The sequence below is a fragment of the Phlebotomus argentipes genome, unplaced genomic scaffold (genome assembly GCF_947086385.1).
Source record: "Phlebotomus argentipes unplaced genomic scaffold, Phlebotomus argentipes genome assembly contig_46, whole genome shotgun sequence".
Taxonomy (NCBI): domain Eukaryota; kingdom Metazoa; phylum Arthropoda; class Insecta; order Diptera; family Psychodidae; genus Phlebotomus; species Phlebotomus argentipes.
In genome coordinates this window covers 297,479-320,857 of record NW_026776153.1, presented here as the reverse complement: position 1 = coordinate 320,857, position 23,379 = coordinate 297,479, and the positions used below count along the sequence as shown (strand labels likewise).

General features: G+C 40.8%; 1 protein-coding gene across 9 annotated transcripts in view; it reads left to right on the top strand.

The window, feature by feature from the left end:
* The window catches only part of LOC132262014 (tensin-2), an 82,305-nt gene that overhangs the window by 23,627 nt on the left and 35,299 nt on the right, over positions 1-23,379 (top strand). For 6 of the 9 annotated variants that reach the window (XM_059761167.1, XM_059761142.1, XM_059761150.1 and 3 more), the window contains exons 2-3: positions 6,612-7,355; positions 18,993-19,967. In XM_059761167.1, coding sequence (XP_059617150.1) covers positions 6,612-7,355; positions 18,993-19,967 — 1,719 coding nt within the window. Of the gene's footprint in view, positions 1-6,611; positions 7,356-9,337; positions 9,695-15,884; positions 16,043-18,992; positions 19,968-23,379 lie in introns of those variants that run through there. The other 3 variants (XM_059761182.1, XM_059761174.1, XM_059761191.1) reach the window with 3 other exon arrangements.

Sequence of the window (23,379 nt, the reverse complement as noted above, 5' to 3'; positions counted from 1 at the left end):
ACATGCTTCATTGAGTGCGGTGCGTTGTTGTAATTAGCCATGCGATTGCATGTTTCTGTGCATTAGGAGGAGAATTGCAATGGCATTAATATACCTTCAATGATTGTGGCACACGAGAAGACAAAGGCTGTCGAGAAGAAGCCTAGCCGAGGGATGAAAGACTGAGAATTTTGCTATGAGGTCAAATTGTGAATTGATGCAATTAACCTAATGCAATGCGTGATATAAAGTAAACACGGAGTTTACTTGTCTCCTTCTCTCCTTTAAGTGACTTTTGATACTTTGAATTTGCTGGATGAACGGCCCTTGAAGTGCTGGAAGATTGAAATGAGATGATGAGAACCAATGGCAAAGAGAGTCTCTCATCGATTCCTCTTAATTTTTCCCCACGATAAACTCTGTGTACCAGCTGAGGTGCATCTGCAGAGGATGGGTGATTTTTTTTCTCCATCCTCTTTCGGAAAGGCGCACATGAAATAACAAATAGCTCTTTGATTAACACTCTTGTCGAGAGTGTTTTGTATCAAATTCGCCGAGATACCTGTGGTGTGTTTGGGGAGAGCGTGAAACATTGAGAAATATGCGTTAAATGAGGAAAAAGAGGGGTAAACAACCAGTGAGAGATTTTATGGTATCGATTTTTGATTGAAATTTACGATTCAGCAGGAGTGGAGGATGCTTTGGAACAACATCCAGAGGGGTGTTGAGTTAACCGCATTTTCATCTCTCCTTATTATAGGGGTAATCAAGACGGAATGTCTTGTGCTCAACGCTTAACATCGGGACAGAGTGAGAGAGAGTGTGACAATATTTGGACTTTAAGTGATGCAGATATGAATCAAAATCTCCATGGGAGGTTCACGCAGCGTCCTTGTTCAACGCGTTGTCTCACCCAGAAACGTGATGGTCGTCTGAATGCATTTTTAACCCGCGGTTGTGTTGGGGCTCTCGTTGGTGAATTGCATCTTCAAGAGCAGCGAGAGCATCTTGTTCTCCGCCTCTTCGGGCTTGTCTTGTCCCTGATAGACATCAGCACACGACATTGAGGGCAGTTTCCAAGTATCGAGTGCACGGATCTCTGGACGCGCAATTCCATCTCTTCTTGGCTATTTTCTGTCGCATCACAAAAAACACTCCTTTGACGCAGGAAAAAATCTCCACTTTGGTGAGAGGATTTTCATTCTCACACGCGGAGTCATAAATGGGGAGTACATTTTGAGAAAAGGAGGCTCAAAAGTTGTAAATTTTAATTGGTACTTTACTGTCTGACTTCACCCTCAACATGCGACTCTTTGTGTTTGAGCTGAATTGTCGTTGTCGTCTGAGTTCTGTGTCAGCGATGCTGAAAAGTGCATTTCCGTCACATTTTCTCCACGAATCCTTATGGATTTTGTCTGGGGAATTATGTCGCATAAATCAGCATCACCGAGAGTTATACTTATGGAGTTGACGACTGGAAACAATGATCTTATGCAAATTCTCCTCAACGAGTGGTTTACTCAATGTATAATTTCTCGAAAAAAGAAAAGATTTCCTTTTCCGATTGGTAAATCCTACTTTAAACGACTTTGGTAGAGGCATTTAAAGTTGGACAATTGGTTTCCATCCGTTCTCAATGAAATCTTTTAAACATTATATATAGTTCCTGATTTTTTGTGCCTTTCCATGCAGTGTTTCTCTAATTTGTTCTCCTCCATGAATTCCCAGAATTGCACCAGAAACTCCAACCATTCCGTAAGCGCAGTGTGTGTGTGTGTGTTTATTTCTTTTGCAGTGTTGCAATTGACCGAATTCTTTACTTCTCTGCATTGGCTTGAGATACTATCCAGATGCAATTCCTTCACTTCCGTGAATTTCTTCAAATCCATCACCGTTTTAGTTTATTTCTCACTCTCGAGAACCAAACTAACTCCCCTGGAGAGGAATGTTGAATGTGCTCCAGAGTTGTGCTTCTGAGACGATGAAGAAAAGGTGGATGGGAAGTGAAAAATAGTATCCTAAATATTGTGTGTATCGTGGAAGGGGAATACAAATAAGATTCTCTTTTCATCTCATAAAATCCCCATGAAATAATCATAAAATTATGTGCCTCTAGAGAGAGAGAGAGATTCTCTGTGTGTAAATCATCTTGTCGATACCGCCCGTCCTTCCTCCAAGACGCGCTTTTCCGCTTCACTCTAATTGACATAATCGAATGAGTGTTTCACCACACTTTTGCTTGCATGTGTTCACGTCTAATTTATGCTTACAGGTGTAATTATTGCTATTCCCATAATTACTAATTGAGATATCCATCCGTGCACAGCGCAAGACAGATTGTTGCAGAAGGGAAATGCCACGAACAGAAACCACTTAGAGAGCTCTTTGCTCTCGCTTTGCCAATTGTGCGGGGACACACAATTAAGCTTGCCGCTCGCTTTTGCATCTCCCAAAGACGCTCGAGTGATTATGAAATTGGAAGTGTGAACACACTTTTGCATATACTCGCCCTTATCTTGTCATGCCTGCATTCCAGCGCAGTTGTCAATCCATTTGGCATCACGAGTTATTTATTGATTGTACTTCAAATGCTACGTCTGGCTGCGCCGTACGTTTTGCAAATGAAAACACATTCAAAGCAATTGATAGATTTATTGGCAATTCAAATGGACAGAATGTAGTGCAAATTGTTGGAATATCAAATACACATCTCGTTCTCTTTAAGATTAAAAGCATACATATAACAAGCATTTGAGTTTGGGGCGGGGAATATTGATGATATGAGAAGGCAAAAGCGAGTTGTGGAATCCTGTTGAAATCTCTCTGTCGGTAACTGAAGGAATTTTAAATGTGAGAAATTTCACTTTTTGTTCGTAACATTGTAAGAAAAATGAGTCCCAAGCGCGTCCCAAAGAGAGATTGTGCCGCATTGGGTAACAATTTGAAGATTATGCTGTGCATATTGTATTGTGTCGTTAAAGTTAATCCTTCTCGAAGTGAAAGTGGCACATATTTCTTTCAATTTTCAACCCAATAAATAAATATGTCAACTTCTACAGTTCAGAGGAAGGATCAACGGGGAAAAAAATCGAATGTTTAACAAGCCAGGACTGATGAAAGTGATTTATCGTGAGAAGGTGATTTCTTTCTTTGCAACTTGCTAATTTTTGCTGAGTAATTTGCAGCATTGTGGTGTGAAATTCTACAATATTACAGTGGCATTGTTGGTAGATAGAGTTAATTTCAATACTGGGGTGATTTTCTACCGAGTTACACTACAATTTTCTCGCGATAAGTACACTCTTCCCACTTCGAGAGCATTATTTAGAGAGTAAAGTAAATTGATTTAATGAGTGATTTAGGGGGAAATTTGTTTGAGAAAGAATTGTGGGGATTTTCTCGATGTGCACCAATAAAGCAAAAGCGTACATTTTAGAAGATTATACAGTATTATGGGTGTGGGGATTCTCTATTTATTGGTTAATGTGTGAGATATTGAAAGTTTGTGGTGGAAGAAGTTTCACGTTTCCTCCCAGAGTTCCATACTTTATGCTGTGGATGCTGGGATGATGATGGGCTGGAACTATAAAAATTAATGGTTTGTAGAGTGGAGAGAATGCGGCAACATCAAACCCCCATCTCTCTCACTCTCTGGATGTATTAAATTCAATGTACGTGGCACATTTTACTACTCACTATTACGATTATTATGGAAAATGTCTATATATCTGCAGAAGAGTGGCTTAAATTGCCCTTTTGCATACTATTTACTCCACATGTATCACAGACATGGTCATCCAACGTATCATTATGCTTTTCATTATTTCCCATTTTCCCAACGTTGCTCTTCATCGTCGTCGGGTCGCGGACGTGGAAACATTTCGATACGCGTGCTTTTATGCTGAATTAAAATTCTACGCTTTCTTATCTCACCCAAAATACTTTCATTCTATGTGGACTTTCGTTTCGTGAGAGAAGGTCGTAGAATAACCAATATTTTACAATTTTATTGAGGTGAAAATTCACGAATATAATTAAGGAATCGTAAAAGTTCGGGTAATTTTACACTTTAATCAAAAGCTCATCTCACTAGAATATTTATTACTACTCAATATATATATATATATATATATATATATATATATATAGTTATGTAATGTTCTTTCAACAGCCTGTAAAAGACGGTCATAATTCATTTTCACAATGTAACTGATAACGAAATAAAATTCTCGTGAAAGCGAAACCACAGAGAGAGAGAATTGAATTTCCAGCTTCACCCAAATTATGATTTATTGACGACATTGGTGGAAGAATTTCGAGAACCTTTGGCAACTAATTTTCTCTCCATTCATCGACAAAATGATGGTTGAATTCAAAAAGAAAATAAAAATTATCAGAATATAATTATTGTGAAGAATTTTCATATATAGGAATTTGTGCAGTGATCAATTAGAATATTTTTCTTTTTGGCCTCCTCAAAGCCACATCACGGGTGTCTAATGGATTGTGGCTCGCCATCAATTTCTTCATCTCATTTTCCGTATCTGCAGCATCTGAGCCGGTGCACACGCTTCGTCAAATTGATTTATAGCGGCGATATTGAGATGGGAAGGCTCTGGTAAATGGTAATAGTCGATGGTACTTCATGTTACATTAATGCCATATTCACTATTCCGGCCAGATTGTAATGCAATTAATAATATAAATAATATTAAGTCATAGCTTTCAATCTCCTGTGCGTGTGGTTTTCAGAGAGAGAGAAAATCCTCTTGGCCGCGAACACTGGGCTGAAGGTGGTATGAAATGGGCAGAAGAAGAGCGATTAGATGGATTGTAGCATGTTCAAGAATCTCCCCTATAAACATCTGCAACTTGTTAGTATCTATAATTCATTTTAATATCTCCAGCGAGAGGACTTTTTGCTCACACTGTGGCGAAATAGGAAGAATGGATACCCGCTAATCTTGTCACGAATTAATTATTTCATCTTTCTCTCCATGCCATCGAGAAATGTGGGTGTTCCACGACCGACTTTTTCACCCTAAATCTCTTTGAGACACTTCCTTCTTCACTGGAAAATCCAGTGAAGATGTTTTAAATCTCCTTGGTATTTCTGTGGAATCCCTCCAGAAGATGACAAGTGCAAGAAAATGTCGAAAGGGAGAGAAGGGAAAAGGCACACACATTCTCGGTAATTTATTGGGACGTTTTCTCTTGGATTGAGACAAAGTCCACTTCATGCTGTAAATCTACAATGATTTTGGGGTCGCGCACAGAAGCTGAAGAATGGTGCTCATCTGAATAATGTGACTTCTTGACTCCTCCGCTGCTGTATCAACATGAATTGAGAAGGCCTTTCTGGTCTCAAACGCCATCTTAATGAGTGGCAATCAATGGTGGAGAAGAGCAACAAGTTTGATAAATATTCTGAGAACTTTCATTTAGATTATTCTTCAATCTACAACATTAACAACTCTGTTTAATGCAGCAAAATCCCGAGAATCCACATTTTACAATTAAAATTTATTGTTTCTGCAAAGGCAATTATTCAAGGGAGAGGCAATAAAAAGAATTCATAGTGTTTTCTTTTTTCTCTTGTCACGGAGTGAAAATTAACAGATGCTGTGTGCTTAAGGTAGAAATTTCACCTCAATCAAATAAAGCCTTTAATAAGGCGAAGAATGTGTTAAATATCAAAGGGTATAATTAAAGTAAGCAGTCAGGAAATTCATTTGAACAGTCCCAGATAAGCCGAAGACGGGGAAAATGGTTTCTACTTCAATTAATCCAGAAACTCCTTCCAGAGATTCTCCGAGTGGATTTTATTTATAAATCATGCGCTTGAACGTTTTGTGCGGTCAAGTTGCAGTGAAACATAAATCTATCGATATTATTCCATTTCTTGTATTTTCCTGTGGATGAAAGTGAGGATATTTTTGGTGTCCAAATTCGTGGCCAGGAGGGATTCCTGTGGATTAGACAACAAATGATACCATTCAATGGGGAATGGCACGTTCTCCTCGTGTGTGTGCGATTTTACGTCTTGCAGAAATGTTCAATTGAAAAAAGACTCTTCGGACAGCTGGATGTCGTCTTAGGTAGATAAATCGCTTGTGTACAGAGCAAAAAGTCAGCTGTCGCTGGTTTTTTCGCCGTGTCTTCCACACAAGAAGCGAGAAATTTGTTTGGTGTCGTGTCATGAGGGAGGTTTGGTGCTGAATAAGATGATATGTGGGCTTTTTATTGGACTCCGGCGCGACGTGCGGCGGGGAAATCAAATTAGGGGCAATGGGTGTTAATTGATTGTTGGCATATCAGAGACTTTTTCCACACACAAATGGTAATTGAATCCAATAGAAGATTTTCCATTTATTTCCACTACAATATTACATTATACAATTTATCCCATTGATTTATATCGTTGGAAAATTAAATTGGTTTTCGGCTGTGATTCACAGGCACACACAGATAATGTAAATGGAATCGATTAGAGAGACTGAATTGTTGATTAAATCTACCATTCTCTGTTGGTCAACGTGAGAATCACAGGCTGTATAGTGAACATTGGCAATGGCTGTGCAAGTTTCCAATTGTAATTTATGTTTCTTGTTCTCTGCGCGTCTGTTTTGCAGGACGAACAGCAGAAGTTGCAACTGCTGCCGAGCACAAAAGCGCAGCATCAGCAATTAAAAGTTATCAGGACTGAGCATCTGGAACGGAAGCTTATCCCACCTACTGATGGTATCGCCCAGAGAGACATCAACAGCAACAGAACCACCGCGAGCAACAACAATCAGGCGCGCAAGGGGCAAAATGTGCGGCTCCTGGGGCGCGCCGCGGTCAGGATTCAGCCCAGGGAGGCGGCGGAGGAAGGGCCGCTGACGCGTCAATTGGCCACGGTGAAGTTCTCCTTCGAGGACGAGACGGCGAAGAAACCGACGGCACATCTGCACGACAATGGGAATTACGACGAATTGCCACTCATTCAGCTCGAGGATTTGCAGCCACGTGGAGTGCAAGGGATTCCCAAGAGTGCCGACAGTTTCCCCTTCGTTGACGAAGAGCAGCAGTCGTCACAGTCCAAGAAGGCGAACTTCCACGATGAGCGATTTATCACGCTGCATCCGCAGAACGTGGGATCGCTGGGCCAGAAGATTCCGCATCCAGCGGCTCCGGAGGAGGAGGAGAAATTCGACAAATCCGCCCAGTTGCTGTACCAACAGAGTGACGACGCACCGATCATCATCCACAGGTTCGTGCGAGTGGAGATCCTGCAGGGGACGCTGTGTCAAGTGTGTCACAGCGTCCTCAAGGCGAAGAGCTCCATCCGCTGCGTGAGCTGCAATCTCACCTGCCATGAGTACTGCTCGGACAAGGTAAGTTCATTTCTTCTTCTTCAGCAGAAGCTTTCGAGTGTCTCCGGTGTACTTTACCGATTGAGTCTTGGCTGTGGCGTGTGGTGATCACGTCTAAAGAGTGCCTCCGCTGAAAGCTATGGTGTGAACATACATAGTTGTGCCGATAAATGATTCCATCATCTTCTTTTAATTAGTCTCAATTGTTGCGCCTCTCATTCCACACAATTCTCTCTTCTCACACAGTTCTGAGCATGGCGAAAAAGACCATTGGACGAAATATATTGAAGGTTGAATAAATAAACGCGCGCAACACAGGCAAAATTAAAATTTGATACACAATGAGAGAGTGCCATAAAATGATGATTGCTGGAAATGGGACATGTGAATATGTATCGGGTGGGGTTGAATACAGAAAGACCCAGTCAATCAATTAAACAGAATACACTTGGCGGTGTGTTTACACTATAAGTTCAGCCGAGAATTCCATATACTTTATTCTCCATTGCGGCTTTGAGATGTGTATTGAAGAGAGTGACACTAAATTGATTTGTTGTACTTTATCATAATCATTTCGCTTGTGAATTCAATTGATCTTCATCATATCGTCTGATGATACTTGGTCGATAGTTGAGCATTCTCAGCTCCCAGACAGGTTCTTTTACTGTGGTTTTTTCGCATCATTTCATTTCATGTGAAACCATAGTAATATGTATATGGTTTTACTTTTCGTTAATAGAATCCCAATATTACCCACAAGAAGTGATCTCTTGACGGCGGTTAACCACGTTTTTGCCATTTTCTCTCTTTACTCAGCAATCTCTCTTCACCATCGCATGTGACGAATTGTATAAACATGAGATTGTTGATAAATAGTGGTATTTTTCACCCGCTAATATTGCATGATACGTTATCATGTTCACACATTATCACCTCCTCAGATAGGGGTTTTTTTTTAACTGTTGTTGCCATCTTTAGCGGGTGGAGAAATTGTGCAAATTACTTCAACAGTACAAGAGGTATAAATATATAATTTTTTGTGTGTGAAATGTGCGAAGGAGCATTTTAGCAAGTTCAACATTGTCACTCTCTGAAAAATTGATTGCAGTTTAATTTTCACCTTCAACAGTAATTAGCGTCAATGATCGCGTGATGTTGGCAATTCCTGTCAAATTAATTGAAATTCATAGAGAACTCTGCGTAAATTTGAAATGTCTCATTCTCTCCTTTCTTTGACCTTCTTTCTCTGAGTGCTGAAAACTGCGCGCCTCACAATTGTCCGTCAATCCCACGACCGGTGTCGAGATGGACAAATTATGCCAACAATTGAATCACAAATGCCGTGTGGGATGATGTCACTCGCCTCTTGAGCATCTCTCCGGCATCGATTAATAATTAACAAGTGCCTTGTGAGACGCGGGAGAATGTTTATGATGAAAAACATCCATGAATATTAATTACAAATGTGCAATTTCATTCATTTTGCGTGGTTGAATGAAATATTGTGTGGCCCAAAACTGGAATATATCGCGTTTTGATGTTTCTCTTGATCCGTTCAATAACGCTACATGGCGTAAGGCTGCAATCGCGGGCGTCTTAACATGTCGCGCACATTGCACGCGGAATCCAAAAGCTCGCGCGTTTTGGTGGTTTGAACTTTTTTCTTTTACCTCCTGAGATAGAGAGAAACGGTCACTCGGGATTGCGTTGATGTTGAATTTGACGAAGAAGTGGAGTGAAGAGTTGTATAGTGAAGCGTGGTGCAAGAGTGATGATCACAGAGGAGGCAAAAGCCCCCCATTCATGCCAAAGAGAGTCGCCAAGGCGAAAAAGCCGACAGAAACACACAAACGTGCCCAAGCTCCCGCATATTTGTACGAGAGCGGAATCTTGTTCTCTGGCTCAACACCACGGCGATCGACCAACACAGGCGTGCCTCTGGTCGCTGCTTGGGTTTCGTCTGTTTATCATGATTCTCATATTCAGTCGGTTGCTTTTAGCATTGAAAAACAGTCGTCAGTGGAAGCCACAGTGTGTTATCATCGCGCGCGCGGTGTTTTTGCATCTCTAAACGCGCCCAAAACGCGCATTTTTTTTTCTTTCTTTGTATTTTCCCAATCTGCAAATGGGCTTTCTGCGAATTCCACGGCAGTGATAAGAGCACCAAGATAGCAGTGCAGTGCTGTTGGTGGGAAGGTGATGAGGAAATGTGTGGCTCTTAAGAGATGTGTGTGCAGAGAAAATTACACCTCATAAGTTGGTTGTGTCGTGAAAAGAGCCATAAAATGTAAGAGAGCACTCTCTATAACCAAGAGCTCATAGTTTGCACAATTCATCATCATCTGAAATCCATCTATCGGGTGAGATTCCCGCATTGTGGAGGCTGTGCATTATAAGAAGGAAAAGTGTGTACGCGCGCGAAGGTTCTTGAACCAACACGTGATTTAAGACATAAATTTTCTGGGAAAACGTTTAAAATAACAACTTAAGTCCATAATACAGTATGTGTTGCTGGTGGATAAAATACTTGGAATAGCGCAGCTTCTAAATATGGTTTTTACACTAAACATTATTTTATGCTTTCCTCTCGCGTCTATCTCACTCCACAGTCCTCTCTCTCTCTCTCTCACTCGCTCTCCTCCCCTCGTGCGCACTCTGGGGGCTTTTTTTGACCACCCACGGAAAATATGGAAATCACAGCTATTGCACACATTAAGTGTCTCTCTCTCCAGAAGGAACGAGTTCAGAGATACCTTCACTCTTTGTTTGGCACAACAAAAAGACAGACGCGAAGAGCAATAGAATCGCGTGAGAAAGGTATTGATTCCATCTAGAAAATAAATTGCAGAACGTTAGAGTTGGAAATCCACACTGGATTTGTCCAACTTTCTTATCTTATCAGGGCTCTTCTCTTCTTTCTCTCGCTCCAACACTATGGGGATTCGGTGGGCACAAAACTCTTCGGTGTGCTGAAGGCGTCCACAATAAACTATGGCTTTTCGATATAAACATACTTACGAAGGGAGAGAGAAAGAAAAATGCACATGCAATGGTTATTGTCTTATATAAACATCATTGATAAGAATTGGCATTGATCTAATAACAATTACGAGGCTATAAGTCATGTTACACCTCAAAATACGAATTAATTTCCATTTAATTTGAGGTGAGAATAATTATCTGGCGGCGTGTGTGTGTGTGTGTGGGGAAAGAGGCGCGAATGCGAGACACCTTGGGTGAAATGCCTTCTTGAATGGTCGATTGACCCTTTCGGGCTGAAGACAGCGCGCGGCGCGAAAGCTCGCACGCGTCCAAATGGGAAAATTACTTAACACCCGTTGAGATTAAGTGACAGAGAAAAAAGCCGGAGAGACGCGAAAGACAAAGAGAATGAAAAGGGAATTCTCATGCGCAGAGATTATCTAGATAAGATTTCGATTTTTCGAGGGGAAGTGTGCCATTTACAGATTTTTTTTCTTCTACTTATTTCTCTCATTTTGCGTGGCAATGGAAGCAGAGTGGGTTATCGCGAAAGATTGTGATTAAGAGATTAACCATGAGTTGGAGTTATTAAATGACTAATTTATTTTTCCGGGATTTTTATTCACATAGTTGTTTATCAACGAGAATGCCAGACAAATAGTCGATTATAAAATGTTTTCTATTAATAATATATAAAATCATTTTATACACGCTTTAACACTGTTCGAAACCATCTCAAATTGTAATATCACAGCTCTGTTGGATAAATATCATACAAATATGAAACAAATACCATTGAAATTTTCGTTCTTTATCGAGAAATTTATCCATAATCTATGGACATTAGCAATTCTACGCTTATGGAATAAATTTTCCTCTTTCTGTTCCGGGAAAAGAGACAAGAATCAATTTGATTGATTGCTACTGAGAGGAGATCTATTTTTGGCAAGTGGAATTTCAAAATAAACAATAGTGACATTAATATGCGACACATGTCACCCGATATGCATTATAATTTTTCTCCAATTCCCAAGAGCATTTTATTGGATTGCACTCCCACTTTTCCGCGCTCCACCTTACTTTTTTCTCTCAATCGCCCACACGCCACAATTGGGATTTTCTAGTGCACACGTCGTTGTGCCTTGTGTGAAATTCATCGTGAGAAGTCTGTCTCGAGGGCAGCGTCGGTAGCATTTCCCGTGGGTCGAGGTTCAAGGAAGTGCCCCGAGAAGATGGAGAGAAAAACACATTCTCAGCGAACCTGTGCGCGGAGAAAATTGATTTTCCTCTTCACGCCTGATATATATTTTGGGTGTTGAATTATTTTTAGCAATAATGCTTTTATTTTGGAGTCTGTCTTTGACGTCGTGACTTGCCTCCCAAAATTTTCGTGAAGCCACTCTTCGCTGGGTGAAAATATAATAACAACAAGCGCGCGCGGGCAAAAGTCGTTGAGCGAGAGTGAAAATAACAAAAATGAGATGAGAGTGTGTTTATTTGGAGGAAACTTTAGTGTTCTAATGCACTTTTATACCATGAAGCTAATCAATTTGTCATCTCTCACCAGAAGGTTTAAAATTTTTACTACTTCAACACGGTTTTTATTTGTTTTCACAAAAAACACGCTGTTAATTTATTGATATCAATCAATTTTACACACCAAATGTGCATAATAGATTTATCAGGAGAAATCGAAAATGAGAGACAGTGAAAAGATACTTAAAATCACAGACCTTCATTTTACAACCAGAGAGTTAATGGAATAACAAAAGAATTACTTAAATATTTCTGAAAAATATTCCGCATTCAATATTTGGCGTCTATTTTCCGCATTTTAAAGTATATCTTCCAAATACCAGTCAAGCCCACGAGTCTTTTCTTTGCCGCCAAAAGCCACATCAGCCCAAAAGTGGAGTCTTCAAGGCGAAATCAATGGGATTTTTTGCAAATCAATGAGCCCATTTATGGCCTGATTTTCAAACTAATTTGGACGTCCAAGTGATCAAAGCATTTCCTATACAATATCTTGAGACACCCAATTAACACTTTGGTGGCGAAGAAGAAAAATTATAAGCTTCTTCTTGTGCTATTTCTGCTCTTGAAACATTGAACTCTTTTTTCCCTTCCAAGCATGCGCTTTTCTCTGGCGTTTTATTTTTATCAAGTTGAAATAAAGGTTCCACATCGGCGGCACTCACCATGGGAAGTGTGAATAAGCAGATTAATTTATTTTAATGAAATGCCCATGATTAAATTATCTCTCATTCAATTTGTGTGCATTTAAGAAGATTAATTGACGTCTTTTGTGGTGACTCCCCGAAAATGGTGAGATAAATACATTTTCTTGTCGTGTGCTCGTGAGATGCTGTGCGCCCATGTTTGGTGGACTTTTTACAGGTGCATTCGGGCATGTCTTTTGTGTTTCTTCTTTTTTTCTTGTGTGCCTCCAGCGCACATTGTTGCCGCACATTCTCTGTGGCTGTCATAAGTGGGGAATATGAATTTAAATGCGCTTCTCCAGGACAGATTCAAGCACACACATTCTCCAGGTAGAAAAAGGAAGCGTGACCTGGTGAATTGCTCCTGCTGTCTTTCGTTCTCAACAATAGGATGAGTCCGATGTTTATTCTCGTGGAATTCTCCTCCGCACCCTCAAGATGATGTTCAACATGGACGATCAGGAGACACTGTGCAAGTCTAGGTTTGAGACCATCAAGAAGGTGTGATTTATTGTTGACTTGGTCCATCATTTTCATGAAATCCAACGTCGGTCGTGGACAAAGTGAACCTTCTCAATACTTCACTCATCGACTGAATTTCTCGTGTCTTCTTGAGACGTCTTGAGATCCTTCTAGGAATCCCTGCCTTTTTTTTTGTTCATTGACACTTCCAGGCGGCCTTTGAAGATCCTTCGCCTCCTGTTGCTGCTCTTGCCAATCTTGCCTTCGGTAGTTTTCCGTGTTGAAGCGTCTCGAGAAGAGTGCGCGAATATAATTTGTCTGAATTGGACAGCGATCATGCGGTTCATGTAATCCTTCGGGCGAATACTTGATTGAAAGACGCAAATTTTCTCAAATGTCTGGGTTATGTTTTTAATGAGTGGCAAAAATCAATTCATCATCACGCAAATGGAGAGAGAAGAATCTGCAGAAATGCGTGACAAACACGTGGATATTTTTTTGCAGACACTCTAAACGAGAATCAAGGGGTTAATAAATTGAAAATGATTGTTTGATTGTCACTATTGATAAAGACTTTAACACTGAAATTAGGGTGATTGTGACACTTTTCACACACAATCTCTCAAGTGTCTTATCAATGCTTGTTGTACAACAACTCTTCGTGTCTCTATTCTCAACAGTTTTGTCCAAATATGAATTTGCGCAATGAATAGTGCGTCGAATGCAACTCCTACACTATGAAATCATGTTTGACTCATTGATGGGATCTACAGTTGGTGGAAAGGTGAATAATTTCCATTAGAAAACAGCTAGTTTGGCTGAGGAATTTCTTGCAGATGATTGCAAGTGAGAGAAGGAAAATAATGTGAGAGAGATTTGCGCCTATTTTCCCTTCCTTTGATTTCTCCTTGAAGCGACAATTGTCCCATATTTATGTACAATTGCACCATTGCAATGTCTCGGGCGCACACAGAAAAGTATCGATGTTCGCGAGGGGGAATCATCTTGTTGGCTGGAAGACAGAGAGAGCGTGTAACAAAAGGGAATGTATAATGCCTTACATGAAAGGGGATATTGTCGATTTAATTCAAAAATTATTACATTGCAAAATTCTTCACCCAACAACACGCGGAGAGTGTCTTCTTTTGAGATGGTGGCTCTCCGGTGAGGAAGATTCTTGGGTATCGATAAGGATGTATTTTCTTTTTATTATTGTTATTACATGTGCGCGGTGTTTTGTTTCTGTATATGTGCGCGGTAATTTAAATTCAGCGCGATTTGTTTTGTGGGAATCATATATGCTGGCCGATGGAAAAGAGAGGTGAATTTTCCCAATTACCTGACCGCATCTAACCAATTGTGCATTTCTTCACTCCCATGTCTTATGGGAGTAATTTAGTATGAATGCTTGATAGAGGCACACACTTTCAAAGCCAACAAAATGTGCACACGGGGGCTGGGGAAGTGCTGGCAATATTATCTCAATGACCCATCGGTAGGCAAACTGCTTCCTTGTTAATACTGGAGACGCAGGCTGTTTGAGAGAAGTCTCTTTATCGAGATGGACGTGTTTCACATATTATTTGTTATTTAATAGACAAAAACATTTTACCGAAGTGATCGCGAGAGGATGGCATAAAAGGACGCACATTGCTGACCAGCATAACTCTATCTATATAATTGATCCTCTATGTTGGCTGTGCTTCCGTATTTTTATAAGACTCTCCCCGTAAACTTTTTCTTTTCTCACCTCACACGCCCGTTTTACCGCAGAGAGAGAGAGAGAAGGAGAGAGAGAGATCAAATAAGATAAAATACTTTTGATTATTTCACACATTTTCTCTCACACGATCCTCACTTGAGCCCTCGAAATGCCCATGATTTTCATGGTGTGTAAATTTGGCTGGGAAATTGAAATGTTGACTTGAGAGGCGAGTAATTTCCAAATGACTATAATTTTAACTTACATGAACTGAAGTTTCTTGATTGTGACTTCTGAGCCCCTCTCCGATTTTCAGTGGGATTCCTTTGCCAGGGAGAGCAGAAAAGTACAAACCTTAATGCGTGTTTGTTGTTAGTGTGCCAACAAAAGAAAATGGTGAGAGAAGGAAGATTTAACGAGAATCAATATTTGGCTACAAAATTAAATATTCCATTGGAGAGTGTGACCTGTAAATCAATATTAGTTGCACACAGGAGAAAATAATACAGCGCAGAGGTGAAAAATGAATCTCGCGTATGATAGAATTTTGTATCCAATTTTTAGTGGGTATAGTTTACCGTTTGTCACTCAAATGCGACATACGCAGGAAATATTTTATTCCCATGTAAACTGACTTTGAATGTTTTGAGGCTCTGTTTTTTTTTCTTCCTCTTCACCCAAACCGCATTTAGAGGAGATCCAAAGTTAGGAGCCCACTAAAGCGCGGCCACTCTTTGACAATAAAGCCAGAGTGCGGAGAACACGCTGAAAGAGTGGAATAAAGGCCCAAGAAAGGAATAATAAAACTGGAAGTAGTTGTCTCAGTCATATAAAATCGGTTTCCGAAATTATACGCTGGGCGAGGAGGATGACTGCCAGAGAAGGAGATGATAAATAATGTGGGTGGATGTGAAATTGTGTGTCTCTCCACCAAACGTTTTTCTTTCTCTCTATAACTTAAGATGCTATCGTGAGAAATATCAGGTGTTTTTTTTTTCTTACCGTCTCCCAAAAGCACACTTTGCACTTCTTGTTTTGCCACCACAAAGTGTCTTTTTTCCAGGCCTTGATTGGCTTCAGGTGGGCGCGAAATTAATCTTAATTGCCACCATTTGAGATCGGCCAGTTGGTGTGCCTTTTTTCATGTGCAACAAATGAGGTGATTTTCTCGTTTGCCTTTTCTAGTACACCTTCCGCCGCAAGATAAACAGAGAATTAAGATCAATTTAGGCGTGCAGTGCGCGGTTGTTCGGTATAAAAGCTAATAGAGTGCTCACAAGTTGAGGATAAATGGATCAGAGGAGAAGAATATATTGCTGTGATTCCCTAAAATGGATCTTTCGGTAAGCAAAATTTATTCATGATATGTGTATTTGTCATCCTCATTTCATTCTGGTGTTTCTATTTCCATACTTATGACTTTCGACGGCTAAAATTGGGGATTCTGTGCGATGTGAAGAAACACAGGAAGTGTGTGAAATCCGTGGGATTTTCAAACGACTATAGAGAGAGGCAAATATGCAAAGATTTACAGTGATTTTGCTCTTCACTGTATTTTTTTTTTTGCTTTCTGTGACAGATGTTTTGCCTTTTGCGATTTCTCTTATCACTGGCTGAATATTGCTGCCTTGTCATGGTTAAAGTCAACGTGTGAGATTCCATGTCTGGAGCGCTGTTGTCGTCTGAAGAAGCTCATGAATTAAAGAGCCATTAAATTTGCATTGATAAATACGCATGTCAGATGCTCCAGATCAATTTACTCCTCTGAATTTCAATGGTAATTTTGAATGAAGACATCCAACACATATTATGAAGCAAGCAAGCAAAATAATTTGTGGGATTAGTCATTGCGAAAGAAATATACATGAAAAAGCGTTTAAAGTAAAAACTTCATTACAATTTATTCCATGTTTTTCAGATAGCGAACAAGATAAAGTTGTTGATAAACATTCATTGCAAAAAATTTAAATAAATCTCACAAAATAAATTAAGGATCTCTTCGTGGTGTTTTCGCGAACGGCTGCGGTCTTTGAAGCCCTCTGTGAATGGTTCCTCGAGCAAGAATAATTATCATTTATCAAAATTTTATAAGTTTCTTTCTTATAATTTCTTGTTCATCCCTCCGGCTCAATATTCAAATTTATTCGGAGTATTTGTGGAATTTTATAACATTCGCCTTTAACCGTCAGAAAGTGCTCTAATTCCTGGGTATTTTCGCATGAGATTCTTCTTCGTGAGATATTTCGAATAAATGATTAGTAGTTTTGGGTAAAAATTTGCGGATGATTCTTTTTGGGGCATTTCTGATAGAATCGTGTGTGCGAACATGTGTGGCAAATTGAGGGATAATTTGATCTGGCCTCTCTTAGCGTGGAATTAATTATGGTGTGCAGTTAAATGAGTGAAAACGAAGCATATGAATTCTCAACATTAAATTCTAACTCGCGTGACATTTGACACCATCATCATTTTTTCTCAGCAGTTCTCGGCAATTAGAAGATGCAAACATGTCGAAAGAGAAACGTATTATTAATGGTCAGAGTCATGAGCTTCTATAAATTTCCATCTCTCACTGGAATAATATCCGCTCGTGAAAATATTCCATCAAACTGTTGTGGTTCAAATTTATGCAAGTCAGTCTTTCTTAATCGTCGTCTCACCACGGTGTGTAGAATCAACGCGAAAAAGTGCGTTGCACGAAACACAAATCGATATGCAAATTAATATGGCAAATGTGGTTCAAATCGAATTATTCGCGGGGGGTATTTAAGTCATAAGATCTCACTGTATAATGGCAATTTGTAGAGGAATTTCTCTCCCACTTACAATGTTAAGATTTTCTTACTATACTTTTTTTATTCCTTGCTCGCGAGCGCGTTGAGTTGCGAATGAAAATAAATACAAATTATCGACGTAACATCATAAATCGTGTCCGTTTAATTACCAACTCATTGATGTGCTCTTTCATCTCTGTCTCGCTGTCTCTCTCACTCATCCCATGATTTGTGGGCATTTGCATCTTCCCTTTTGCCTTCATTTTTGCCTTTAAAATGATGTTTCAATTACGTGTGAATTTCCACTTTACGAATTTATTGATGCCCAATAAAATGACGATCAACTTTGGAAGAAATGTAGGTCGTCAGAGATAAAAATCAAAGAAACTCACTGTGTGCGCACAGTGAGAGGAAATGGATGAAAAATGGGCCTAAGAGATATTTTTAGTGCGCGATGGAGCTTCGCGCCAAATTTCCACTGCGCGCGATTTCGTCTAATGAGCGGCGGCGGCGGTGTGTGTCTTGGATGGAGGCCAAGATTGAAAAGTTCAACCGATTGAGCTGCAATTTGTCCACCAGCGTAATTTCTCAATGAATCTCCTTTGATTTCTGGGAAATGATGTCAAATGAGTGGGAAATTAATGGGCACATGGACTGTTATAATAAAATGCTTTGTAATGTGTTCTGGGAATGCAATTGAAAACACTTGTTCGAGGGACAGAGATTGCAATCGAAGGGATTAGAAGAGAGAGAGCGCGCGCGGGAGTCATGAGAAAAGGGGATTCTGTTGGACTACAGCACAACGAAAAGAGCCCCCATTCGAGATGGTGTACTCGATTGCGATGTTTATTGATGTCTAGACACTTTTTCCTTCTTCCAAGCTCCAGTGTTATTGTTCCACTGACGCTGTCCAGATAAATTATTTGCACATGGCCAGCAGTTCACGGAATTCTTACTCTCTCACTCTTTCTCTCTCTCTCTCTGTGATGAGATTTTTGCAGTGGAGTGACTAGAAATGGATTCTCATATGTAAAAATGATCGTTTTGCTGAGAATTGTTTTGATTTTGAATTACTCCTTTCTTGGCTTCCTCTGCGTTGAATGCCAAATTCAATAAATAAAATCACGATCGACTCACCAACAAATTGTCATGCAAACAATCACTTTTTGCTCCCCCTTTAAAAGATTGTTTGTGGTGTTGTAAAGTAAATTATTTACACTTTGAAGGCAAAGAGTGCAAACAGAGTTCAGTGGAATTTCGAGTGTGTGACGAAGAGGGAGATAATTATATGCTATGTCTTTATTGGTAAAAATTGAGAACTTATGGACACTTGTTGAGTTGGATAAAAGAGCACTAAGAATGACATGCTCTTCGTATGGTAGTTTTTAGCATTGAATTTGTGTGCACAAATAGAATTACCAGAAAGTCAAGCATGATTGTCGTCAAAACATTATATCCATCCATAAAGTAAGCATTGCGATTGAGTGTGAAGCTATAAAAGTCAATTAAATATTTGCAGCCAATGACACGATACTCTGACACAACCCTCTTGATTCACGATGAATGGATCCGTGGTCATGAGAAGGTGGCATTTCCCACTGTCTATGCCTTCCTCTATCGCCATGAGGCGGCCGGAGAGGGCGAAGCTGGTGATGATGTGCATCCGAATGGGATTCTGCAGCAGCAGGAGGAGAAATTTATGAGGATTCGCGGCCAGAAGGTGGGATACAAATACAACAATCGTGACATCAGGCGACCGAATGGCCTGAGCAGAAAGAGGAGGAGCAGAGAGATTGCGGAGAAGCGATCGAGCAGGAAAAGTGTTGAATTGCGAATTGTAGAGAATGATGGACCACAAGAGCCGACGACGAAGACTCTGGCCATCGAGGAGCCTCAAGAGAGGCCAGCTGAAGTGGAGGCTGTCCAGGAAACACCCTCAAGTGATCCACAAGAGCGACAAGATGATGCCCAGAGGAGCACAGAAGAGAGAGAAGCCAGTGAGGAGAAAGTTCAAGTTCAAATAAGTGCCGATGTCCATTCAGTACCTGCCACGGATATCAATGAGAACACCGTTCTCGAGGATAATAAGAAGGAGATTGTCCGCGATGTTGCCAGTGAGATTCAAGTGGATCAGCCAGAAGTCTCACGAGAGGAGAAGGAGGAGGAGAGCAAAGTGGATGATGCCGAGGAAAAGTCACCCGTACCTGAGCCTGATGAGATTCTGGCCATCGTGGAGCCTCTCGATGAGTGTGAGATTCGAGTGAAAGCCAAAGATGCCGACAGTGGAAGTCCGCAGAGTCTGAGGCACATTTCCCGGACGTCCAGCATGAGCAGTCGCAGCGGGGCGCGGAGTCCCATTCCCGGAACTGTGATAGGTGTACCCATTCGTCGCAAGCAATACACATCAATTTCCGAGACCTCTTTCGACGATCCCACGTCGTCGAGCTACGATGAATCCGATGAGCCCGATTATGCCAAAGTGGAGCGCACTGGGGTGAGTGATGAATTGATTTTTCATAGGTTTCACAGGGCATTAAAGTGGGAAGGTCTTCGTGGGTAAAAAGTTGGTGGATTGATTTTCGATTAGAGAAGCTCACAGGCAACAAGGGATGGATATTCTGTGAGTGTAGTGTACATTATGTGACCATAACATCACACCACCAGTATGTGGGTGGATTTCATGGGCAATTCCTCGAGTTACTTGCAAATCGTCAGGTTTAAAATTGAAATTAACACGCAAATGGGTGTACCGAACATTTCGAGCTGTCGTCTCTTGGGCAGCTCTCTCCGAGAGGTGTTACTCGGTGGTAGAGTCATGTAGAAGTTGACGAGCACTCTTTCATTCTTGAGCACTTTGGCGTCTGTTCGAGAGGGCGGGGGCGCAGTGGGAGGTCAGAGGTCAGTAGAGGTGTGGCCGGATGATGTGTTTATTTTTAGTATCTATCATTGGCATGGATGGAAAATCAGCAATTTCCACTGGCAATTCATCATCATTAGTCGACGATGGGACGCCTTTTGCTTAATCACTATTCATCTCTCTGTGCGCGCGGGTTTATTTATTTTCAAATAGTTTTGAAGGAGCGATAAAAAGAGCAAAATGAGTGAGAAATGGAGATGGGAAATTGTGTGCTTCATTTGAGATTAAAAGCGTCTGGCATTACAAATTGCTCCTTCCTACCGCGCGTCAATTGTATATCTCTTCCTCCTTTGTGTGGATGACGCTGTGAAAATCATCCGGGAGAAGAAGCACGTGTTGCGACGTGGTGGTGAGGAGTGTGTAGAGAGTCTCTCTGGTGATCAGTTGTGTGATTAATGACACCTTCTTGAGTGCTGAAGCAAGTTCATTTCTTTCACATCCACTTGTAATGTGCCATTTAACACAAATTTCCCTGCACCGTTGCAGAGAAGACGAAGACTTTTAGCCATGTTTGTGTGGTAGTCACAAATGAGAAGCGCGAGAGAGTGCGCAAATGTTGTGACTTTAGGTGACAAATTGTCCAATAATTCCAATTAATTAGACAATTAATTGCATTATGATAGAGCAATTGCTCTTATGCACGTTGCGAACGGTGATTTATTGTTCCATTCATGAATACCATCGAAAACACACTTCATCACGATGCCTTTTCACGGCCACGATATCAAACATATGTGTACATAAGGAAGACTAATGCCTCGTGTGCTGGCTATTATTTACACTGAATGCATTTTAAAATATTTGCAAATCATCACTCTTCATTACACAAGTTCTTCCACATTGACCAGCGCGATATTTTCCATTGAAACAACCTCGGGTGGAGAAGAATGGTACATAAAGTTTCATTGTGAAGGCTGAATTTTAATTCTCCTGCCTTGTCAGGAATTGACATCACCACAAGATGAACGTCTTTTTCTCATCTCTTTTTTTCCTGCCTCTAATAATTATTTTACCACATATACTGAAAATTGTAGCATCAATCGCTGTTTTGTCTGCATTTTATTCTTTCTCCCAAAATAAATTCATCCACCAAATTGTATGTCACAGACATGCAAATTGATGTTGTAAGGCGAGGTGAGTTTGTCTAAACGACTTTTTAAAGTGCTGCGACCCCGCGACGTTTGACTTTGACCTTTTTTGACGCGGTGACAAAGGCATAAAATTCACATTTTGAGGCTCTTTGCTGCCCAAGTCCTGCCCATTCCACTTCCTCCACTCCAGGCTCGATGGCAATCGCGGTGTGTGCCATTGAGTCTGTGAGATGCACAGAGAGTGGAATTCCAGCGTGTGGCTGCGTTCCTCTTCTGCTTGGCGGGTTGCGGTGTCCCCATAAAAGGAGGGATGGCCACAGAAATGGGAATTCCCTGTGACCACAATACGGCTCTCGTGTGGCCACCGAGATGGCGGATTGACACGATGGAATGTGAGCAATGAGCGCGGAGAATATTTCCAAAGGTCGAACACAATTGTCTCACAATTGAGATTATGTTGCTGCGCGCACCACTAAATAAATCACACTGTTTTGCTGGGGTGTCATTCAATTATAATTGCTGATTATACATTGAATGCCAACATGAGGTGAAATCATGTGAATTTCATGTGAAACAGTCACTGTCGTGGCCTTCATATCATCTCACCTAATCTTTTGCATGCGGAAGATCGCGTCCATGCCATGAGTCTTCGACCGCATTAGCTATATTTGTGGAAAATCTCCTCTCGCGCGCCCGCGTCCATGTGATTTGCCCCGACCATAAATGGGAAAAGCTAACCGTTTTCATCTCCCCAGCGCGGCTCCCTCATTCAACCGTGATGGACATAGCGGATTTGACTTCTCCCCGATGCATTTCATTTGGCGAATCAATCGGCGCGAATTCTTCTGCGTCTTCAATGGCATTCCACAAGATTCAGAGTCTCATAAACATCAATTTCCCTCCTTTCTCATCTCTCTCACATCAATATTCAGCCCATCTGTGGTGGAAAATTGATAACGATCTCACTTATTTGTTAGGGCATTTTCATGCGATCACCCATCGATTGGCATCTACTAAATCTCTCTCTCTCTGTTTCTTTCTTGGTTAAATTGCGAGGCAATCCTTCACGCGCTTCTCTTAAAATAAGAGGATCCGAATTTTTTTCATACCAAGAGAAACAGTGTTCAGCAATTTTCACCTCATCATGCGCACACTGTCGACAAGAAAAGTATCACACTGTGCCTTTAATGTGTGTTTGTCCCTTGGGGAAACGGTTTAATGCCCCCGCTTTCTTTTAAATCCGCGCTGTGGCTGTAAATGGCATTGAACTAATGGAACAATGATGATTCTCTAAATGCAAATTAAATCGGAGGCAATGCCTAGAAGTATCAAATCTTACCGTATAGTCACAGGTGATCTCTCACGATACAATCCAATCAATACACCGTTAAAGGCTGCATGTAACGTGTTGATCTGTCAATTGGCATTCATTCCCACATTTATAAATTGGCACCATATGAACTCGGACTGGCGGGAAGTGGCTTCCATCTTCTGGCTTTAATTAAATGCGATCACGTACTTGTTGTAAAGTACTTTTTATTCCTCAGCTCATTTCCACTCCATTTTGCTCTGGTGGTATTGGGTGAACTTGAGGTGTATAAATTGTGGAAATATTTTTCTCCTGGGCGACCCGCGAAAGGGCGGCGAAAGAGGAGAGTGGAGGGGGTTTTTGTAACATGCAAATGTGGATCACGAAGCACTTTTCCTCATTGATTTGCTACTGGCTGAAGAGAGGGGAAAAGCATGAACACCAGGTACGCGAGATGAAGCATTTTGTATCGTCCGCAGACAATGGACAATTTCAGCATTTTTTACTCATAAACATCGAAAGCTCACCACAAACTTTACCTACACATGGCAATAAATTCAATTTGCAATTGCTGTGACAATTATTTTTA